The following is a 19,613-nucleotide window of genomic DNA, read 5'->3' as shown; positions in this document are numbered from 1 at the left end:
CACATGCTAACTCGCAAAGTAGAGAGCTAGCGACCTAAACGGTAGCCTTCAAGTTATTTCCTTTCAATTTAAATAGCCAAAAACTTACCACTTCCACACGGATAGGGAGGCTAACTATTAACAGTTATTTAACCTTTAACATGAACATTAATCAAACGTAATATTTTTTTCTGGGTACGTGATACCATACAGCATCCATATCAAACTTGCGCGGGCCGTACTAACATTAAACTTTCATATCAAGGCGGGGGCCTGAAACTAGTGTCCTGCGGGCCACATTTGGCCCGCGGGCCGCATGTTTGAGACCCCTGTTCTAAACTACCTGTTTGTGTCTAACTAGCAAATTAAATGTAAAAACTTTCAGAGCATTTGACTGGTCCTCTTAGTCTTAACTGAACTCTTCAAATAAAATACATTTTGTATGATATTCTAATTGAGATGAGTTAATATTGTGCCCATGTTTATTTGGCATATGTGTATAATGTGATTAAAATTTAGCCACAAATGTAGCGTTAAAGAGCAATGTGTACTATTTAACACTTATTTCACGCCATGAAAGCATTTATTATGAAAGGACAGTGACTAAAAAGCCTTGAAGTTGCAAGAATAAAGCTCGTCTATTCCAGTAGGTGAAGAGCACCACTCCTCTCTTGCCATACTTGGCAATGCCTTTCTTGCTCCGTCGCTATTGGCTGGAGCGGAGGAGAACCGGAGTGACCCGGACATGCTTGCCGAGGCCCGCTCCCTGACTGCAGCCTCTCCTTCCTGTAAGACCGGTTGAGGAAGTGAATTTCGCTGACAGGGCTGGGTTCACTGAGGGAGAGGCGAACAAAACATCTTCCGCAGGGGGGACTGACAACAAAACAAGAAAAAAAAACACACAAGCGGCGAGAGGAGCGGTTTGACAAACCATTCGAAGGCTATAAGGCGTACAGTCACCCGTGAAATCCTTCTCCCCTGCCCCGCTGAGACCGCCGCAGACATGGTAAGGGTCGCGCGGTTCGAGCCTGGGCGACTTTTAGTGGGCTAACTAACGGCTACGGGTGCTAAGCTAGGCTAAGCTAGCATTAGCTGGTAACCTGAGAGGAACAGCTGGAGTTGGTCCAAGAGTTGACTGCTCATAAAGTATGCCTTTATTACCTCAATTATTAACTTACGTTTGATTTTCAACAATTTAATGGAGTTGACGGTGAAGCAAAAGAAGCCGCTTCCTCCTGCTAGCTAGCTAGCTAGCTAGCTCGCTAGCTGTTAGCAAAGCTCGGTGCCCCCGTCGGCGTAAAGTTAGCACAGGATGTTTTGGATTTGACACAAGTTAGTGAGCCGTATTTAAGAGGGGTCCCGATATAACACACGCTTAAAATTCAGCCCTCTGGCTGTAAACCGTTCTAGCACACGCAGGTTAAAATAGTCAAACGTGTGGCGTGTTGCTAAATTAAGACGTGACTGCTCCTCCTATTCCCTGCCATGACGAGCTGTCAGTGCCAATTGATCAGTGTCTCTCTGCCTTTTGCACTTGGTGGTTGTGACACTGTTTTGGTGCAGTGACAAACCAGTTTTGCACGCCAGAAGTTTATTTGTAATTTAATTACTCTGTGTCCATATAAGTACTTTAATTGGGGGTTATAATATACAATCCCAAGGGAGCATTTTCCCTGCCGAGTGCACTGTTTAGAAATGTCTGCCTATCCATTTTTCTCTATCACTTGCTTTAGTGAGGGTCACCGGTGAGCTGGAACCTATCCCGGCTGCCTTCAGTGGCGAGGCGGGGTGCACCCTGGACTGGTCACAAGTCCATCACAGGACACATGTCAATTTGCCCATCAAGTGTGAAGGCAGTGTACTGTACCTAGGACCAAGCCAAATGAACAAGTCGACTTTAGTAGTCAGCGAGGCAATGCCGATGGCAACAACGCATCAAAACACAAGATGTGATGTCATCAAATGTAAAAAAAAAAAAAAAAAAACAGGTGATGCAAAACCCAACATAAAGCTGAGTGAAAATGAACCAATGATAAAAGACTTAAATGTAAGCCAAATGTAAACATTAGCTTCGACAAAGGCGTCATGTTGATCGTTACATTTCAGGGAACATTTGTTGCATCTCCACCATGACATTTGTCCGATGTTGTTTTGGACACATGTATATGTATGTACTTTAGGCATTCGCTTTATAGAACATTGTTTGATATGCTGACAATAGTTACAAGTATGAACGCTAGCTGAACTGCACAACAGACAGTCAGTTATGTTGTTTTTTTTAACTTTCCAATCAGCCAAACAAGTTTGTTATTGGGGGAGACCACCGAGATGCTCCAACGGAGATTCAAACTTAGACCCCTTGATTGTTCTAACCACTGCGCCACCGCACTGCTGCATGCACTTCCACGTAGCCCAGGGGTCTCAAACTCAATTTACTTGGGGGCCACTGGAGCTTGGGTCTGGGTGAAACTGGGCCGCGTCAGGTTTTCCAAAAAAAACAAAAACGCATTTATTAAAAACAAAAAAAATTAAAAAAACTTCGCTTTGGTTCCAATTTGATGATAAAACATTCCACTGTTCTCAAATATCTTTATTTTTATTTTTCTACACAAAATAAGATGAAAAATAAATAAACAAATCAAGAATAAAGAAAATCAATCAGTAATAAATAAATATAATAATAATAATAATAAAACAGCAAATAATAAAAACTTAAGAAACCACATATAGTTGGTGGGTAGACAAATTATTTTTTTCAGATTAAAATGAACAAAGCATTATTAGAGCCCTGTCGACATGACAAAACACGACTATAGTCACATTTATACTCTTTTTATTTACAACATATTGCGCAACTGCAGGGTCTTGAGACACATGCTAACTCGCAAACTAGAGAGCTGGCGCCCTAAACGGTAGCCTTCAAGTTATTTCCTTTCAACTTAAATAGCCAAAAACTTACCACTTCCACACGGATAGGGAGGATAACTATTAACAGTTATTTAACCTTTAACATGAACATTAATCAAACGTAATAATTTTTTTCTGGGTACATGATACCATACAGCATCCATATCAAACTTACGCGGGCCGCACTAACATTAAACTTTCATATCAAGGCGTGGGGCCTCAAACTAGTGTCCTGCGGGCCGCGTGTTTGAGACCCCTGATGTAGCCTAAATGGTGTTATGCCTGATAAGGGAAGAGCAGCTGTCCCGTCTCCCCAGTCGCTCGCTCTCCCCGCAGCCTCACCTCATCCATCCTGCTGGCTCAGCTCCCCCCACCGCCACCACCACCAGCACTGACCCCAGAGTTGTTGGTGTGAGCCAGTGTTTACTGGGAGATGGGAGCGCGGCCAAACACGACGTCAAAGGAGCGCAGGTGTCTGATATTGCAGCCTGATTCATGGTCTGAGAGTGATTTAAAGACGGGCTAAGAGAAACATTGTAGATATGACATTGCTGTTTTGTTAAGGGTCAACTTTTAGGGCTGGTGTTTACTGCCTGTGACATATTTGGCTGAACACGTATGCTTAGTTTGCGGCACAAGATATTTCGTCAACATGGAACAAAGTGGACGAATTAGGTGTGTTTGACGGATTAAGTGCGTCGCTTTTTTCTCTATGAACCTTAAAGGAACAGGGACCATCAGATTTGTTAGACGTTAAATTGACTTTGTGTTGTCTTGATCAGGGGTCTCAAACTCAATTTACCTGGGGGCCACTGGAGCTAGGGTCTGGGGGAGACTGGGCCGCATCAGGTTTTCCAAAAACAAAAAAACGCATTTATTAAAAACATAAAAATATACAAACTTTTTCAGTGCTTTGGTTCCGATTTTCTACAAGAAAAGCTCTGATAAAACATTCCACTGTTCTCAAATATCTTAATTTTTATTTTTCTGCACAAAATAAGATGAAAAATAAATAAACAAATCAAGAATAAAGAAAATCAATCAGTAATAAATAAATATAATAATAATAATAATAAAAAACCTAAGAAAGCACATATAGTTGGTGGGTAGACAAATGATTTTTTTCATATTAAAATGAACAAAGCATTATTAGAGCCCTGTAGACATGACAAAACACGACTATAGTCACATTTATACTTTTTATTTACAACATATTGCGCAACTGCAGGGTCTTGAGACACATGCTAACTCGCAAACTAGAGAGCCAGCAACCTAAACGGTAGCCTTCAAGTTATTTCCTTTTAACTTAAATAGCCAAAAACATACCACTTCCACACGGATAGGGAGGATAACTATTAAGTTATTTAACCTTTTAACCTACCACACAGCATCCATATCAAACTTGCGCGGGCCGCACTAACAATAAACTTTCATATCAAGGTGGGGGCCTCAAACTCGTGTCCTGCGGGCCACATTTGGCCCGCGGGCCACGTGTTTGAGACCCCTGGTCTTGCTGCTTTGCAGTGAGGTTAGTGTCATACGAAATACATTTTATTTTTTTCTGTCAATTCCAAAATCTGTTTTTTTTGTAGTGTGTACGTTTTCGACAGTAAATAAAATGTGGTGTCACAACATTAAAATGATATTAAAATATTTATTCTGAAAAAACATGTAAGCTGCGAACTCGATAAATTTGCTAAAATTGTCTGTTTTCCGCGGCTCTTGCCTCCACACAAGCAGGAGGAGGGTTCACTCTGTGCATTGGTTTCAGCATTTTTGCGCATTTGTTCCATAGAGCTCAATTTGTCAGTCATACAGTCTTTATTTTGGTGTGTGGAGGCGGGGCGGCTAGCATACAGAGTGCAGATGAGTGTAACGTAGGAGAAATTAAATGAGTAGACTGCAATATATTGTCAAATATCTTACAAGTTTTTTCATTGTACTTGCATACTCTCCATGCTTTTACACTTCTTTCTTGCTGTGGCGCGTGTCACTACATGGGAAATACGTCGTAAATACGTCTTTGGAATCAGGTGTTCATGTTGGGAAAAAAAAATGTATAAATACATCTTTGGTAGCAAATTAGTTAAAAGTAATGTTAAAATATAAAATTGTGGTTCCATTTATCAAAGCCAAAGTCCTCCAGGTCCTGATGCAGCAAAATAGCCCCAGACCATCACACTACTGCCACCATATTTTACTGTTTGTATGATTTTTTTCTAAAATGCTGCGTTACTTTTGCGCTACATGTAATGGGACACCCACCTTCCAAAAAGTTCAACGTTTGTCTTGACAGAAAATATATTTTCGGGCAAAATTGAGAGGAGCCTTAATGTTCTTTTTGTTCAGTAGTGATTTTGTCTTGGAATTCTGCCATGCAGGCTATTTTTGCACAGTGTCTTTCTTATTGTGGACTCATGACCACTGACCTAAACTGAGGCAAATGGAGTTCTGGAGTTCTTTGGATGTTGTTGTGGGGTCTTTTGTGACCTCTTGGATGAGCCGTTGCTGCGGTCTTGGTCATTTTAGTCGGCTGGCCACTCCTGGGAAGGTTCACCACTGTTCCATGTTCCATGAGAGCCATTATACACGGCTCTCACTGTGTTTGGCTGGAGTCCCAAAGCTTTAGAAATGGCTTTATAAGCTTGATATATTTCAGATTAATCTCAGTTAAATTATGTTTAGCTGTCAATCTACGGGACACACTACATAGTTACTAGATGGAAAAGCTCTGAATGTTCTGAACTCCTTTTTCTGACCTTATTAGGAAGAGTGGAGGTCTGCGAGCGAATGTGTTCCTCCACGCTTCCTTGTGTTTCATGTCGTGGCTGGTCCCACCCTGTTTTCATTGCATGTTTAAGAGAGAAAACCCCTCGGGGTTTTAGGCTTTGCAATGTGCTCCCCTCTACTTTGTCACTCTTAAGTCAAGTCCCAGGAGACATTTTAAAAAGCGGTCACACCACTTTGCTATGCTTCTGTATGTTCACAGAGTTGGGTGTTAAGTTGGTCTAATAGCATGTTATCAGTATGTTACCTTCATCTTTATTGGAAATGCCGCCGTCAGAAATACTAACACTAAAAACGAGTTAGCAAATACGGCTAACATAAGGCCAAGATGTCACATGACTGGTTTATTGCCTTTTAAATGCATTCATTCATCATAAGAAAGACAATCTGCGGTTTATAAGAAGTCTCGACCACTTTATTCATCATGTCCCCAAGTAACCAAAAAGTACAAAAACAAACTTCTGCAAAAAAAATAACAATGTGACCAAAAAAGGAAACAGATTTTGTATTTGTTAGAAATAGACGAATGGGTTTAGGTTTGCTTCCTCATTAAAAGAAACCAAACCAAACCGCTAAAGCCACTCATTCATCATCCATTATTCTGAAATAACAAGTTGCCATTTCATTTATTTACTCACGTGACGCACTCACATGAGCGTCATGCAACACAAACACGAGCTTGCCTGCAAGAGTGTCAACACGGAGTCCTGCTCTAATCCGAAATGATGAAGAGGTTTAGCAAGTCTTTGTTCTCAAGTGGGAGGGACGGGCCAGAAAATGGATGAATCTGTCAATAAGATTGTGTGCAGCAGGCACGGGCCAGTTACCTCTATCTAGGTAGACCATGGTATGAAAAAGTAACGGTTTCAAAACCACTACAATTTTGTATCATATCACTTCTATGATATGAGAGAAAGTGGAGGTCCGGTGCAGACACTATTTGGAAATACTTAGTCCTGTCCCGTGGGCTTCAATGTGTTGAAACCACAGGCTATTGCTGTGTTGTCATACATAGAGTGTAGATAGCACAGGCGTTAGCATTGAGCAGCTTACTCTTTACTCAGCAACAAGCAGCAACCACAAAAGAACGTCTAAGTTGCGAATGACCCAGAAACAGTTTGTGGAAAGGTGAGACCCACCTCATTGAAATAATAACGTAACATTTATAACATAAAAAAAAAATTATGTTGGGACCTTCCTACACTGTAAAAAGTAATTCAGAGTATCTGTTGACACCACTTGATTTAATACATAAATGCAATGTAAAAAAATTCATTAATTGATTTAGATCAGGGGTCTCAAACTCAATTTACCTGGGCCGCATCAGGTTTTCTCCAAACCCCCCCCCCAAAAAGGCATTTATTAAAGACAGAAAAATAAATAAACTTTGCTTTGGTTCCGATTTTCTACAAGAAAAGCTCTGATAAAACATTCCACTGTTCTCAAATATCTTACTTTTTATTTTTCTACACAAAATAAGATGAAAAATAAACAAATCAAGAATAAAGAAAATCAATCAGTAATAAATAAATAAATATAATAATAATAAAACGGCAAATAATAAAAACTTAAGAAACCACATATAGTTGGTGAGTAGACAAATTATTTTTTCATATTAAAGTGAACAAAGCATTATTAGAGCCCTGTAGACATGACTATAGTCACATTTATACTCTTTTTATTTACAACATATTGCGCAACTGCAGGGTCTTGAGACACATGCTAACTCGCAAACTAGAGCGCTAGCGACCTAAACGGTAGCCTTCAAGTCATTTCCTTTCAACTTAAATAGCCAAAAACTTACCACTTCCACACGGATAGGGAGGATAACTATTAACAGTTATTTAACCTTTAACATGAACATTAATCAAACGTAATAATTTTTTCTGGGTACATGATACCATACAGCATCCATATCAAACTTACGCGGGCCGCACTAACATTAAACTTTCATATCAAGGCGTGGGGCCTCAAACTAGTGTCCTGCGGGCCGCGTGTTTGAGACCCCTGATTTAGATAAACTTTCTAAGTTGCTAACTTTATTTTTTAAGTTATGTTCAAATAATAATGTTGGCTATTACATGAACTTAATTTAGCATGTCATATACACTCAAATTTTATTGTTGGTAAGCTTAAAACAAAATTCAAGTTGCCATGACTTAATAAAATTAGCTTGGTAACATAATACACACACACACACACACACATATATATATAAGTTGCTGCTACTTAAAAAGCTGTGTGCATCGTTATTATATATTATATTATTATTAAGTAGACAACAAATGAAACTACTTTGAATAAAATGATTAAGTCAGTTGACTTAACATATTTCTTTGAGTTACGAACTTAAAAACTTGTCCCTATGACAACAATTATTCAGTAAGCATTACTTAAAATGAGTGAAGGAAAAGCTAATTTGTGCAATGCAATATTGTTTGTTGGTTCAAAGCAATTTCAAATTAAGTTGTAAGAAAGACGAATGGAAATTGTTGCGTTGATTTTTTTGTGTTGAGGCTAAACATTTATATTTTTTGAGTGTATGTTAGTTATTGTTGTTTATTGTGTTGGAAGATCAGTAGACTATGATGGCGTATTAGGGCCATTGGAAAAATTTGATTTTGAGAATAAAGTTGTAAACTTATGACAATAAAGTTGTAACGTCATGAGCAAAAAGTCGTAAAGTCTTAATACTATGTGTCGTCCGTGTCAGAGAGAAAATAGAGCATATATCTTCAGGAAGGAATGAAACTTTGTGGAACACAAACAGATTAGCATGGCTAGCCCTTCCTTACCTTGCCAGGCACTATTTTTTTTTTTGTAATAATAAAAAATTTATTCTTGTAATATTGCGACTTTTTTTCCTCCATAAATTACTTTAGCCTCATAATTTTTTACTTTTTTTGTCTCCTAAATTTACGACTTTATTCTCAAAATCTAATTTTTTCCCAATGTGGCCCTAATACTCCATGAGTCTACTGATCTCAAAATTGTTTTCACACTGTGGCCCTAATATACTGTCTGCTTTATTCTTGTATTAGTATGAGTCTTAATTTCTGACTTTGTCTTAAATTTCTGACTTTGTTTTTGAAACCTCAGATTATTTTAATAATTCGTCATAACCGGCATTGCCTGGGACAGCTATAAAAGGTGTGACTTATGTGACCTTTGGCCTTGAGCAAAGGTAATATTAGATTTTTTCGCATTAATTTACAACTCTATTCTCGTAAATTTATAGCGTTATTGTTGTAAATGTACTTTTTTTGCCTCGTAAATTTCCGACTCTAGTTTCTTTTTTTTTTTTTTTAGCCCTAATACTCCATCGTCATGGACTGTATTGAGAACTGCATTTTATTTATTTTTTTATTTAGAAATAATTCAGTTCTTTTGTTATTTTAAATACATATGTTCTGCTTTCATCATGTTATTTTATAAAGTTTAAAGTTTAAAAATGACAGTTTTGACTTGACTTTTTTCCCTTTTTCATTTGGATAATTCAAAATAAACTGAGACTGCTGCGATCCGGACCCGGTTAAGTAGAAGAAAATGGATGGATGGATAGACATTTTAGAGCCATAATTCTAATACTGGGAAACTGAGAATTTTACCCAAGTGTCATACCGTCAGAATATTGAAGCAGCCCATGCAGAATGGAGTGCAGTACCCAACTGCAGCCAGCAGAGGCGCTGTTGCTTCAGTCCCAACTCCACTGTGTTCTGTCTGACTTGAGTCTCTTGTGTGTATGTGTGTGTTTCAGAGTGAACAGCAGTTGGACTGTGCCCTGGACCTGATGAGGCGTCTGCCTCCTCAGCAGATTGAGAAGAACCTCAGTGACCTCATTGACCTGGTGAGTTTGCAGTCCATCAGCGGTCGTCTCGTCAGATGCCATACTTGTCATTTACAGTAAAGTCTCGTTATATCGATATTCTCGGGAGTCGGAAAAAATACCGATATAACCGGACTATCCATATATCCGATCCTGCGCCGAACTGCATTAAAAGTGGGCGGATCTTTGATATGGCATGTAATTTTCTCCTTGAGTTCATGGATTGCGTATCTAGCGTGCTTTTGTACTACAATACATTTTGTACTACAGTAAATAAAAATAAACTTACGCTGTAGTGATTACCGGTTACCGGGACATAATTCACCCCGGAACTATCGATAGGGAAGGTGTTGCCACCCGGAGGGGTAGGCGCGAGGGACGGGTGTTTTCCGCTGTGTGTGCTGCACTCTGGTGGTGGAAGTGTGAAAAATAAAGTTGACTGGAAGCAGCCGTTGGCCGTGTTCTTTTTTGGTATTGAAATCCTTAAGCAAAGATTGATTTAAGCTGCTTTTGTATCGATATAAGCAGACCAAATTGGCTGGCGGGAGATGAAAAGGGCATCGTAGTAACCGGATTATCATAATAACCAGGTATCGTACTAACGGAGCTAATTATATCATAAAAGACGAGAAATTTGCCGGGAAATGAAAATAGTATTGTAATAAGTAGTAATTCGTTTTAACCGATATCGATATAACGAGACTTTACTGTACGTTGTTGACGGGTCGTCAGGAGCAACTGGGTGCTCGGAGTGACGGTTTGTCGGGGGAAATATTTCCACAGAGGACCTAAACAAACACTTACCACCATGTTGCGTGCCCCAAGATGGCTGAGTAAACAAGCAACGCGCACGTCTACGATTTTTATATCACTCTCACAAACGGCCATGATTGTTTTGCCTCTGCATATGCCGGTCACATGCTCTTTTTTTTTTTTTTTTTTAACAGATTTTGGTCAGAACCATCATGTTTGTTCTTCAAATGCCATATAAAATCAAAGCTGTTTAACGTACTACCTCCGCGAGATATTTTTGCGGCATGTGTCGGCAGATAGATTCCACACGGCAGACATGTTTGTGTTGTTTTGGCTCGCCTGTGCAGCGTGCAGGAAAGTGGGAGGGCCACGTCACGGCAAGACACTACGCTGCAGGCTGCAATAGCCCTTGAAAGGCGTTTATCGGCTGATAACTGATCACATGCTTTTTCACTGAAATCGATCGATCAAACATTCCCAGTAATGATGGAAACATTTTATAATGGCATTAATAATACATTACAGGGTTTTAATGGAGCCAGTCTATAACATTGAATTCTTTCATTTGTTTTCTCTAAATTAACTTGGAAACTAACTTTTATTTATTTCCTGTGGCTAAAAGACAAAAAGACAAATATACTATAATACTAATTCATTTGTTCATTTTCTACCGCTTTTCCTCACAAGGGTCGCGGGGGGTGCTGGAGCCTATCCCAGCTGTCTTCGGGTGTGAGGCGGGGTACACCCTGGACTGGTGGCCAGCCAATCACAGGGCACATATAGACAAACAACCATTCACACTCACATTCATACCGATGGACAATTTGGAGTCGCCAATTAGAATTAGCCTAGCATGTTTTTTGGAATGTGGGAGGAAACCCGGAGAAAACCCACGCATGCACGGGGAGAACATGCAAACTCCACACAGAGATGGCCGAGGGTGGAATTTGAACCCTGGTCTCCGAGCTGTGAGGTCTGAGCGCTAACCACTAGACCACCGTGCCGCCTATAATACTAATATTTATTAAAAATGTTTGGTGCATTTAAACAAATGTAAATGAAGTACTCGTGTGTGTGTGTGTGTGATTCCACCAGTGCCCCACCTGCTCACCCTCCAGCTCTCTTTTCTTCCGCATTTCCTCACCCATTTCCTGTGTGTGGTAGTTAGTGGCTATTATCATTGCTGTCAATCATAATCACCTGTGTGTGCCAACATAGCTGCCTGGCACCATCCTGGCTCCATCTCTTCAGATCACCTGAAATCACCTTGCCTTTCTGTGCACCCCCCCCCCCCTTCACTCCCCTTCTCTTGTCCCACACAGCCTGCTGCCAGGTGTGTGTGTGTGTGTGTGTGTGTGTGTGTGTGTTCGCAGTGAGGGAATGTGGGATCCTTTTTAAGGAAAACAAGGCCTCTTTTGTGTTGGTGCAACGATGCAGCGAACATAGCTGGCCCATGTCAGTCTGTGAGAAGTCATTTGTACCCCTTATCCTCAACATATAAAGTTTCCCACTGGTTTTTATTCCTCCTCCGCATATTAAGGCACGCTGGAATGTCAGCCTTAAATGGAGGCATTCTTTCCCGCTCTCTGTGTAATCTCGTTGCTGTTGCGTGAGTTTGCTTCCAATATCATCAGTTTGTCTTTGTGACAAACAAAAACACGGCTAAGGGTTTCCCCTCCCGGTCTTTGTGTCCAGGTTCCCGGTCTCTGTGAGGACCTTCTCTCCTCCGTGGACCAGCCCCTGAAGATCGCCCGGGACAAGGCGGTGGGGAAAGACTATCTGCTCTGTGATTACAATCGGGATGGTGACTCCTACAGGTACAGTGTAGAACTGCGACCCGGGTCATGAGTCGAATAAGACCACCCAGAACCTTAAAAACGTTGGACATCTGTAAAAGCTTGACTTCTTTGAAATGTTATTGAATTCCTTATTAATGCATATTTGGATCTGAATGTGTACAATGTGCCATTGCAGCTTTCCCTGCATGCACATACAGTAAAGTCTCGTTATATCGATATCGGTTAAAATGAAGTACTACTTATTACGATACTATTTTCATTTCCCGGCAAATTTCTAGTCTTTTATGATATAATTAGCTCCGTTAGTACGATACCCGGTTATTATGATAATCCGGTTACTACGATGCCCTTTTCATCTCCCGCCAGCCAATTTGGTCTGCTTATATCGATACAAAAGCAGCTTAAATCAATCTTTGCTTAAGGATTTCAATACCAAAAAAGAACACGGCCAACGGCTGCTTCCAGTCAACTTTATTTTTCACACTTCCACCACCAGAGTGCAGCACACACAGCGGAAAACACCCGTCCCTCGCACCTACCCCTCCGGGTGGCAACACCTTCCCTATCGATAGTTCCGGGGTGAATTATGTCCCGGTAACCGGTAATCACTACAGCGTAAGTTTATTTTTATTTACTGTAGTACAAAATGTATTGTAGTACAAAAGCATGCTAGATACGCAATCCATGAACTCAAGGAGAAAATTACATGCCATATCAAAGATCCGCCCACTTTTAATGCAGTTCGGCGCAGGATCGGATATATGGATAGTCCGGTTATATCGGTATTTTTTCCAACTCCCGAGAATATTGATATAACGAGACTTTACTGTAATACATCTAGTACACGATAATTATTAGATTGAATTAGGATGTCCTACTAATAAATCCGATAACGTCAAAACGATAATCCTAAAACAGTCCAATGATTCAAGGTTACCGATACTGTGCAGGTAGCAAATTAAGCGGTCCTTTTTTTCTCCTGCCTGCGACATTCACGGCCTGTAGTACCTTCCCCTGACCCCACTTGTAAACAAACATTCACTTTCCGAGGAACATTGTAAGGTAGTTGTAGCAAATATTCCGCCATCAAACCCCACAAAAACCCTCAATAACGCCACCTGAAACGCCGGCGCCGCAGCGTTTGAAAAGTGCAGAAGTTTTGCCAGAGACCTCAGTTGCTCACACCGGCTTCTCGGAACGTGTGCCCGTATACAGTACACCTTACCGGGCCACTGCTTTATACTCTGGTTCTCCTGCTAGTAGTGACGTGTTAGTAGTAATGGCGTGCTATTTGACTGGGACAAATCAACGGGTACAGTTGATCAAATCCTACTTTGTCAAGTCCTTCTTACATCCAGGTGTGCACAAACAGTTAAACCTACATTTTTAAAAAGTGGCTATAAAAGCAGCTATTGGTACCATATCCGTCTTGAGAAGTAGAAAGTTATTGGTATCGGGATGTCTGATAATTCGCGGTACTGCTAATTATCATCTTGATATCATCCCAATCATGAAAAACAATATTTAAAAAATGTTGTAAACATTTGTGGTCATTCCCCCAAAGGCGATACGTCTTGTTACACATATCGGTATCGGCTGATGTCGATATCAGAAATTGAGTTAAACTACATTGGACATCCATACTTTATATTTTAGTTTTTTTTTGCTGTCAAACCCATTTTACAACTGTAATGCTTTAATATGTCTCAAATATTACAGTTCAACTCTTGCTCTATTTCTTCTATGTATTCCTATAAAACAAAGCTAGGAAACATCACTATGAGAATGTTAGCCTTAATATTGCTATGGATGAGTCTCCATATGGATGTGGCATATCTGTCACTACACTACAAATAACTGGATCCAGATACAGATATCGGGAGGGACCACCCAATACATTTTCACTCTTTGACTTATTTTCAATGAGTCAATCAATCAGGGTACCAAGCAAGAGGCAAGGAGAGCATTTACCTCGAACAATGTCAAAATATGTCTTACCATCAGCATTATCATCTTTGACATGCATTAGTAGTCTTAAATGTGTTCCTCTTGGTCACCAGCCGGGTTCACATTCGGAATCGACCGATATGTTTTTTTTGGGGCCGATGCCGATACCGATTTTTTTCCATCACCCTTAACCGATGGCCAATTTTGCTTGGGCCGATATTTGTGGCCGATACTGCTTTTGATCCCTCAATTTACATGAAAAAATGACCATGATAACAAATATTCCAGGTCTCATGTTTAAAGAAATATTTATTGAAATGTAAACACTGAACACAGTAGGATTCAGCTTTCTTAAACACACATTTAAACGCCATTATCAACTTTAAAAGGAATAATTAGTCAACCATGTGCAAAACATTTCTGTCATAGTTTAAATTTATCTAGCATCGATGTGATGACAGTTGTCATGTTTTAATGTGTGTGGTATTTAACCGCCAAATATGCAAGCTAGTGTATAAACAGGTATGAAATTATGAAAGTTTGTTGTCCATCCTGGCACTTCAGATCCCCATGGAGCAATAAGTACGACCCGCCCATCGATGACGGCGCCATGCCTTCATCTCGCTTGAGGAAACTGGAGATCGAAGCCAATAACGCCTTTGACCAGTACAGAGACCTGTGAGTACGCCTAAAGCGGTCTCAAACACACACACACGCAAATATTGAGTGTGACTCCTGATTTGTTGTTTTTAGGTACTTTGAGGGTGGCGTGTCGTCAGTGTACCTCTGGGATTTGGACCATGGCTTCGCTGGGGTCATTCTCATCAAGAAGGCCGGAGATGGATCCAAAAAGATTAAAGGGTGCTGGGACTCCATCCACGTGGTGGAGGTGCAGGTGGGGCCGCTAGAAATGTTTTGCCCTTTTGTTTCCATTTTCCCCAAAACATCCACAACAACACGAATGAAAAGTAATCATACAGCTGTCAGAGTGGCTTCCTCAAACTCGATTTACTTGGGGGCCACTGGAGCTCGGGTCTGGGTGAGACTGGGCCGCATCAGGTTTCCAAAAAAAAACCCAAAACGCATTTATTAAAAACAAAATAATTAAAAAAACTTCGCTTTGGTTCCAATTTTCTACAAGAAAAGCTCTGATAAAACATTCCACTGTTCTTAAATATCTTATTTTTTACACAAAATAATATGAAAAATAAATAAACAAATCAAGAATAAAAAAATCAATCAGTAATAAATAAAAAATATAATAATAATAATAAAAGGGCAAATAATAAAAACTTAAGAAAGCACATATAGTTGGTGGGTAGACAAATGATTTTTTTCAGATTAAAATGAACAAAGCATTATTAGAGCCCTGTAGACATGACAAAACACGACTATAGTCACATTTATACTCTTTTTATTTACAACATATTGCGCAACTGCAGATTCTTGAGACACATGCTAACTCGCAAACTAGAGAGCTAGCGACCTAAACGGTAGCCTTTAAGTTATTTCCTTTCAACTTAAATAGCCGAAAACTTACCACTTCCACATGGATAGGGAGGATAACTATTAACAGTTATTTAACCTTTAACATGAACATTAATCAAACGTAGTAATTTTTTCTGGGTACATGATACCATACAGCATCCATATCAAACTTGCGCGGGCCGCACTAACATGAAACTTTCATATCAAGGCGGGGGCCTCAAACTCGTGTCCTGCGGGCCACATTTGGCCCGCGGGCCGCACGTTTGAGACCCCTGCTTTATCGCATTTCGTGCTTGCAGGAGAAGTCCAGCGGACGAACTGCGCACTACAAACTCACCTCCACCGTCATGCTGTGGCTTCAGACGACCAAGAGCGACTCCGGCACCATGAACCTGGGCGGAAGCCTCACAAGACAAGTAAGTACGGTATCAAACTGCTCGACCTGCTTGCTCGGGTGCCGCCACGCGTCAACCGGCTTTGCTTCCTTCCTCCTTAAGACGGAGAAAGACGAGACGGTTGGAGAGTCCTCGCCCCACATCGCCAACATCGGCCGCCTTGTTGAAGTCAGTCGAGCTTTTCCAGAAATGCCGACACGTTGGCTTTTCTTTTAAAACTCTCGCTAAGTCTTGCATGGTCTTGTTTCAGGACATGGAGAACAAGATTCGCTCCACGCTGAATGAAATCTACTTTGGGAAGACCAAGGACATTGTCAATGGACTTAGGTAAGGAGCCACAAAGGTTCTCTTTGCATTTGAGCGCTCCAACGGTCAGCAGCGTATCCCGCTTAAACCTGCATTCAGTTCTTATCTTTTCACTTATTTCTTCTGTATACACAGCATATCCCCTTTCCTGTTCTCCTCAAGCCTTCCCGTCTTATTTTCCATATAAATTGCTTTTCCATCCTCATCACTCGCTTTGTCCCTGCTGCCTCCCCCTCCTCCTCTTCTCTGTGCTCTAGATCTATTGAGTCTTTGCCTGATAACCAAAAGTACCGGCAGCTCCAGAAGGAGCTTTCGCAGGTCCTCACCCAGCGTCAGATCTTCATTGACTAGGGTCGGAGGTACAGCCTGTGGCATGGGTAGTGTTGCACGCGTGTGTGGTAACCTGCGGAGGTGGATATTGTTCCTCTTCACAATCTCACTTAACCTTATGGAAAGTCGCCGATGGCGCCTGTGAGGAAGCTAATGTCACTAACCATGTCTGATTACTCAAAGCAGCTCACTCTGATATTTATTATTATGCACTTTACTAACTCCTTATCTAAGCACGGCGGTGCAAACAGGAGGCAATATTTTTTTCATTAATGTGTGTTCGCAGTACAAAAAAAAAAAAATTGTAGCTTGATTTAGGACAACTGCGCTGCAATGGCATTGATCACAACAGGATTCCATCCTGTGGGCCATATTGGAAGGGATACCGTTCACATAAACGCATTACATATTACATAGATCACATTTTTTGTAGCAACAGAACCAATGTTGTAATCGTGTAAAGGTGCAAACTGCTCAGTTTGCAGAGAACACGCTTGCAGAGGTAGGTATGTTTACCAATGTCATGTCGGACAGCTCAAAAGAAAGCTGCCCTTTTTTTTGGGTGGGGGGTGTGGGGCGGGGGGGGGGGTGCTCATCATCTAGTAGTGAGTAGTGGTCCCGTTCTGGTCGGACTCCACTGAGGACGAATGCCGTTCTGGTTAGTCATTGAGGTTACTTAAGTCGTACGTTTGGCTTCTCAGAACAATATGCGTTCAAAAGAGTAACGACAAAGATGCCTCCGCACAAATCGTTCGGTTTTACTTGAGGTCGCGTTAATGCTCGCTATCAACTGTCCATTGTTTGCGTATGTGACAAAGATGGCCGCACGCTAGCGGCGCTTGCAGCAATGGACAGCTAATAGCGTGCGCTGATACGATGTCGGACAAAGTTAAATTGTGTTGAAATTTCCCTTCAGTGCGTAACCTTCTGCATGCAAGACTCACCCTCATGCTTTTGCACTTTCTCCTTGCTGTGGAGCACTTTAATAAAATGCACTTCTGTGTGCAAAAACAAGTGTGTGGGATCGTTTGGGTTGGGGAAAAAACATGTAAATACGTCTTTGGTAGCGAATTATTTAATTAGCTTGTTATGAGATGATTTATAACTGCAATAACCTGCCTGTCTCTGGTGCTTTTGGCTCACCGGACAATTACTGACACCTAGTGGCCAAGGAAGAGTACGACATTAGTATTGTCATTCATTGAAGCATTGTTTTTGCTTGGAAATGCTTAATCTAGTGACACCTAGTGGCCAATGAAGAGTACGACATTAGTATTGTCATTCATTGAATCATTGTTTTTGCTTGGAAATGCTTAATCTAGTGACACCTAGTGGCCAATGAAGAGTACGACATTAGTATTGTCATTCATTGAATCATTGTTTTTGCTTGGAAATGCTTAATCTAGTGACACCTAGTGGCCAGTGAAGAGTACGATATTAGTATTGTCATTCATTGAATCACTGTTTTTGCTTGGAAATGCTTAATCTAGTGACACCTAGTGGCCAATGAAGAGTACGATATTAGTATTGTCATTCATTGAATCACTGTTTTTGCTTGGAAATGCTTAATCTAGTGACACCTAGTGGCCAATGAAGAGTACGACATTAGTATTGTCATTCATTGAATCATTGTTTTTGCTTGGAAATGCTTAATCTAGTGACACCTAGTGGCCAATGAAGAGTACGACATTAGTATTGTCATTCATTGAATCATTGTTTTTGCTTGGAAATGCTTAATCTAGTGCAATTTATTTACATTTTACGTTTAATTTTACCAATAGACAAGATTCAACCATGAAACGTGGAATCATTTATTCATGAATTTTTCGAAAAATGTGATAAAGTGAGGGTGCAGGTCGAGTTTTGGCACACACTGACTCTTTGTCCCGTCTGTGTCTCTGTCGCCCTCACAGGAGCGTTCAAGGTCTGGCCGACATGTCAAAGCAGGAGGCTTTGCAAAAAGAACTGTTCAAGGCGCTCAAACAGAAAAACCAAAGCTAGAGATGCTACTGCCGTGTCCGTTTCTCATCCGCCACCTCTTCTTCTTCTTCTTCTTGTTTCTTTCCGTCTCTCCCCTCTCCCTCCATGGCTCCTCGGTGCGGCCCGCACTCTTCTTTCTTTGTGGGGAAAAAAAACGAAAAAGGGAGAAGACGCTTCGCTTTTCTCTTCTCTCTCTCTCTCCTGTCAACTTTTGTTGTTTTTGTGTATCTCACATGTTCTGAAGCCATTCACTCCCTTCCTCTCCCCGTCACCAATCTAACGACGGTTAACAATCACCCTGCAGTGTGAGGGTCTGTGTCGTACTTATCCTGGCCCCTCCTCCTTGCCGCTCTCAGTCGGACTCCAGATTAGGACAAGCGACCGCCCCCCGCCCTCACCTTTCACCCTTTTTTATTTCTTCCAACACGTCGGCGGCTTTTTTTTTGGCTCTCGCGGGGACGTTTGTACTCGTCATCTGTCCGCATTCGTGCGAGCCGCCGTCAAGTCCACGGAAATTCAAGAAACACCCCACCCCACAACCGCACTGTGTATAACATAAGAGTTTAACCCCCCCACCCACCCACCCACCCGATCCGCATCCACACCCCAGCTTCTGTTTTATCTCCATTTCCCGTCTCTTGCTCTCACCTTCTACGTCTTTGTTGGGGGTCACAGTTTTGTCTTCATGTCAGTGGGAACCTTTAACCGTTTCCATTTCGGAGGGGAATCTTTGTATTTTGTTTTTTGTTTTTATTTTGTAATGCTTATGATTCATATTGTATTAGAGCCTCCAGCAACAATAAAAACAGGAAAAAGCTCTTCTTGTTCTGATTGTTTTTGGGAATTGGATGTTGGGTGGAGAATGGCTCGAGGCAAAATGAGGTGCGCTATTTAGCTGCAGCCAGCGGAGGCAGTGTTGTCCACACCAACGGGGTCTCAAACTCAATTTACCTGGGGGCCACTGGAGCTAGGGCAGGGGTGGGCAAACTACGGCCCGGGGGCCACATCCGGCCCACCAAGTGTTTGAATACGGCCCGCCCAATCTTTCCAAAGTATTTCATTTAAAGTCAACATACAACCTGGCATCATGGCCTGAGCCAACCTTTTGATGGTTTT

The 19,613-nt window shown here is 41.2% G+C and overlaps 1 protein-coding gene across 2 annotated transcripts; it reads left to right on the top strand.

The window, feature by feature from the left end:
- The first annotated feature begins 707 nt into the window (after window positions 1-707).
- Window positions 708-19,317, top strand: capzb (capping actin protein of muscle Z-line subunit beta). 2 transcript variants are annotated; one of them, XM_078798511.1, is made up of 9 exons: window positions 708-985; window positions 9,431-9,520; window positions 11,948-12,069; window positions 14,563-14,676; window positions 14,752-14,893; window positions 15,786-15,902; window positions 15,984-16,049; window positions 16,132-16,208; window positions 16,445-16,566. In XM_078798511.1, the coding sequence occupies exons 1-9, from the start codon at window positions 983-985 to the stop codon at window positions 16,536-16,538; spliced, it is 825 nt and encodes a 274-aa protein (XP_078654637.1). In that variant the 5' UTR covers window positions 708-982; the 3' UTR covers window positions 16,539-16,566. The 2 variants fall into 2 exon arrangements, with proteins under 2 accessions (XP_078654637.1, XP_057911354.1); XM_058055371.2 differs by lacking the exon at window positions 16,445-16,566 and adding an exon at window positions 18,431-19,317 and having other exon boundaries at window positions 722-985.
- Window positions 19,318-19,613: the final 296 nt, after the last annotated feature.

Source organism: Doryrhamphus excisus, linkage group LG18 (genome assembly GCF_037039965.1).
Source record: "Doryrhamphus excisus strain RoL-2023G ecotype Guam linkage group LG18, RoL_Dexc_Guam_v1.1, whole genome shotgun sequence".
Lineage (NCBI taxonomy): Eukaryota > Metazoa > Chordata > Actinopteri > Syngnathiformes > Syngnathidae > Doryrhamphus > Doryrhamphus excisus.
The sequence above is the reverse complement of the archived record's forward strand: the minus strand, read 5'-3'. Positions and strand labels throughout refer to the sequence as shown.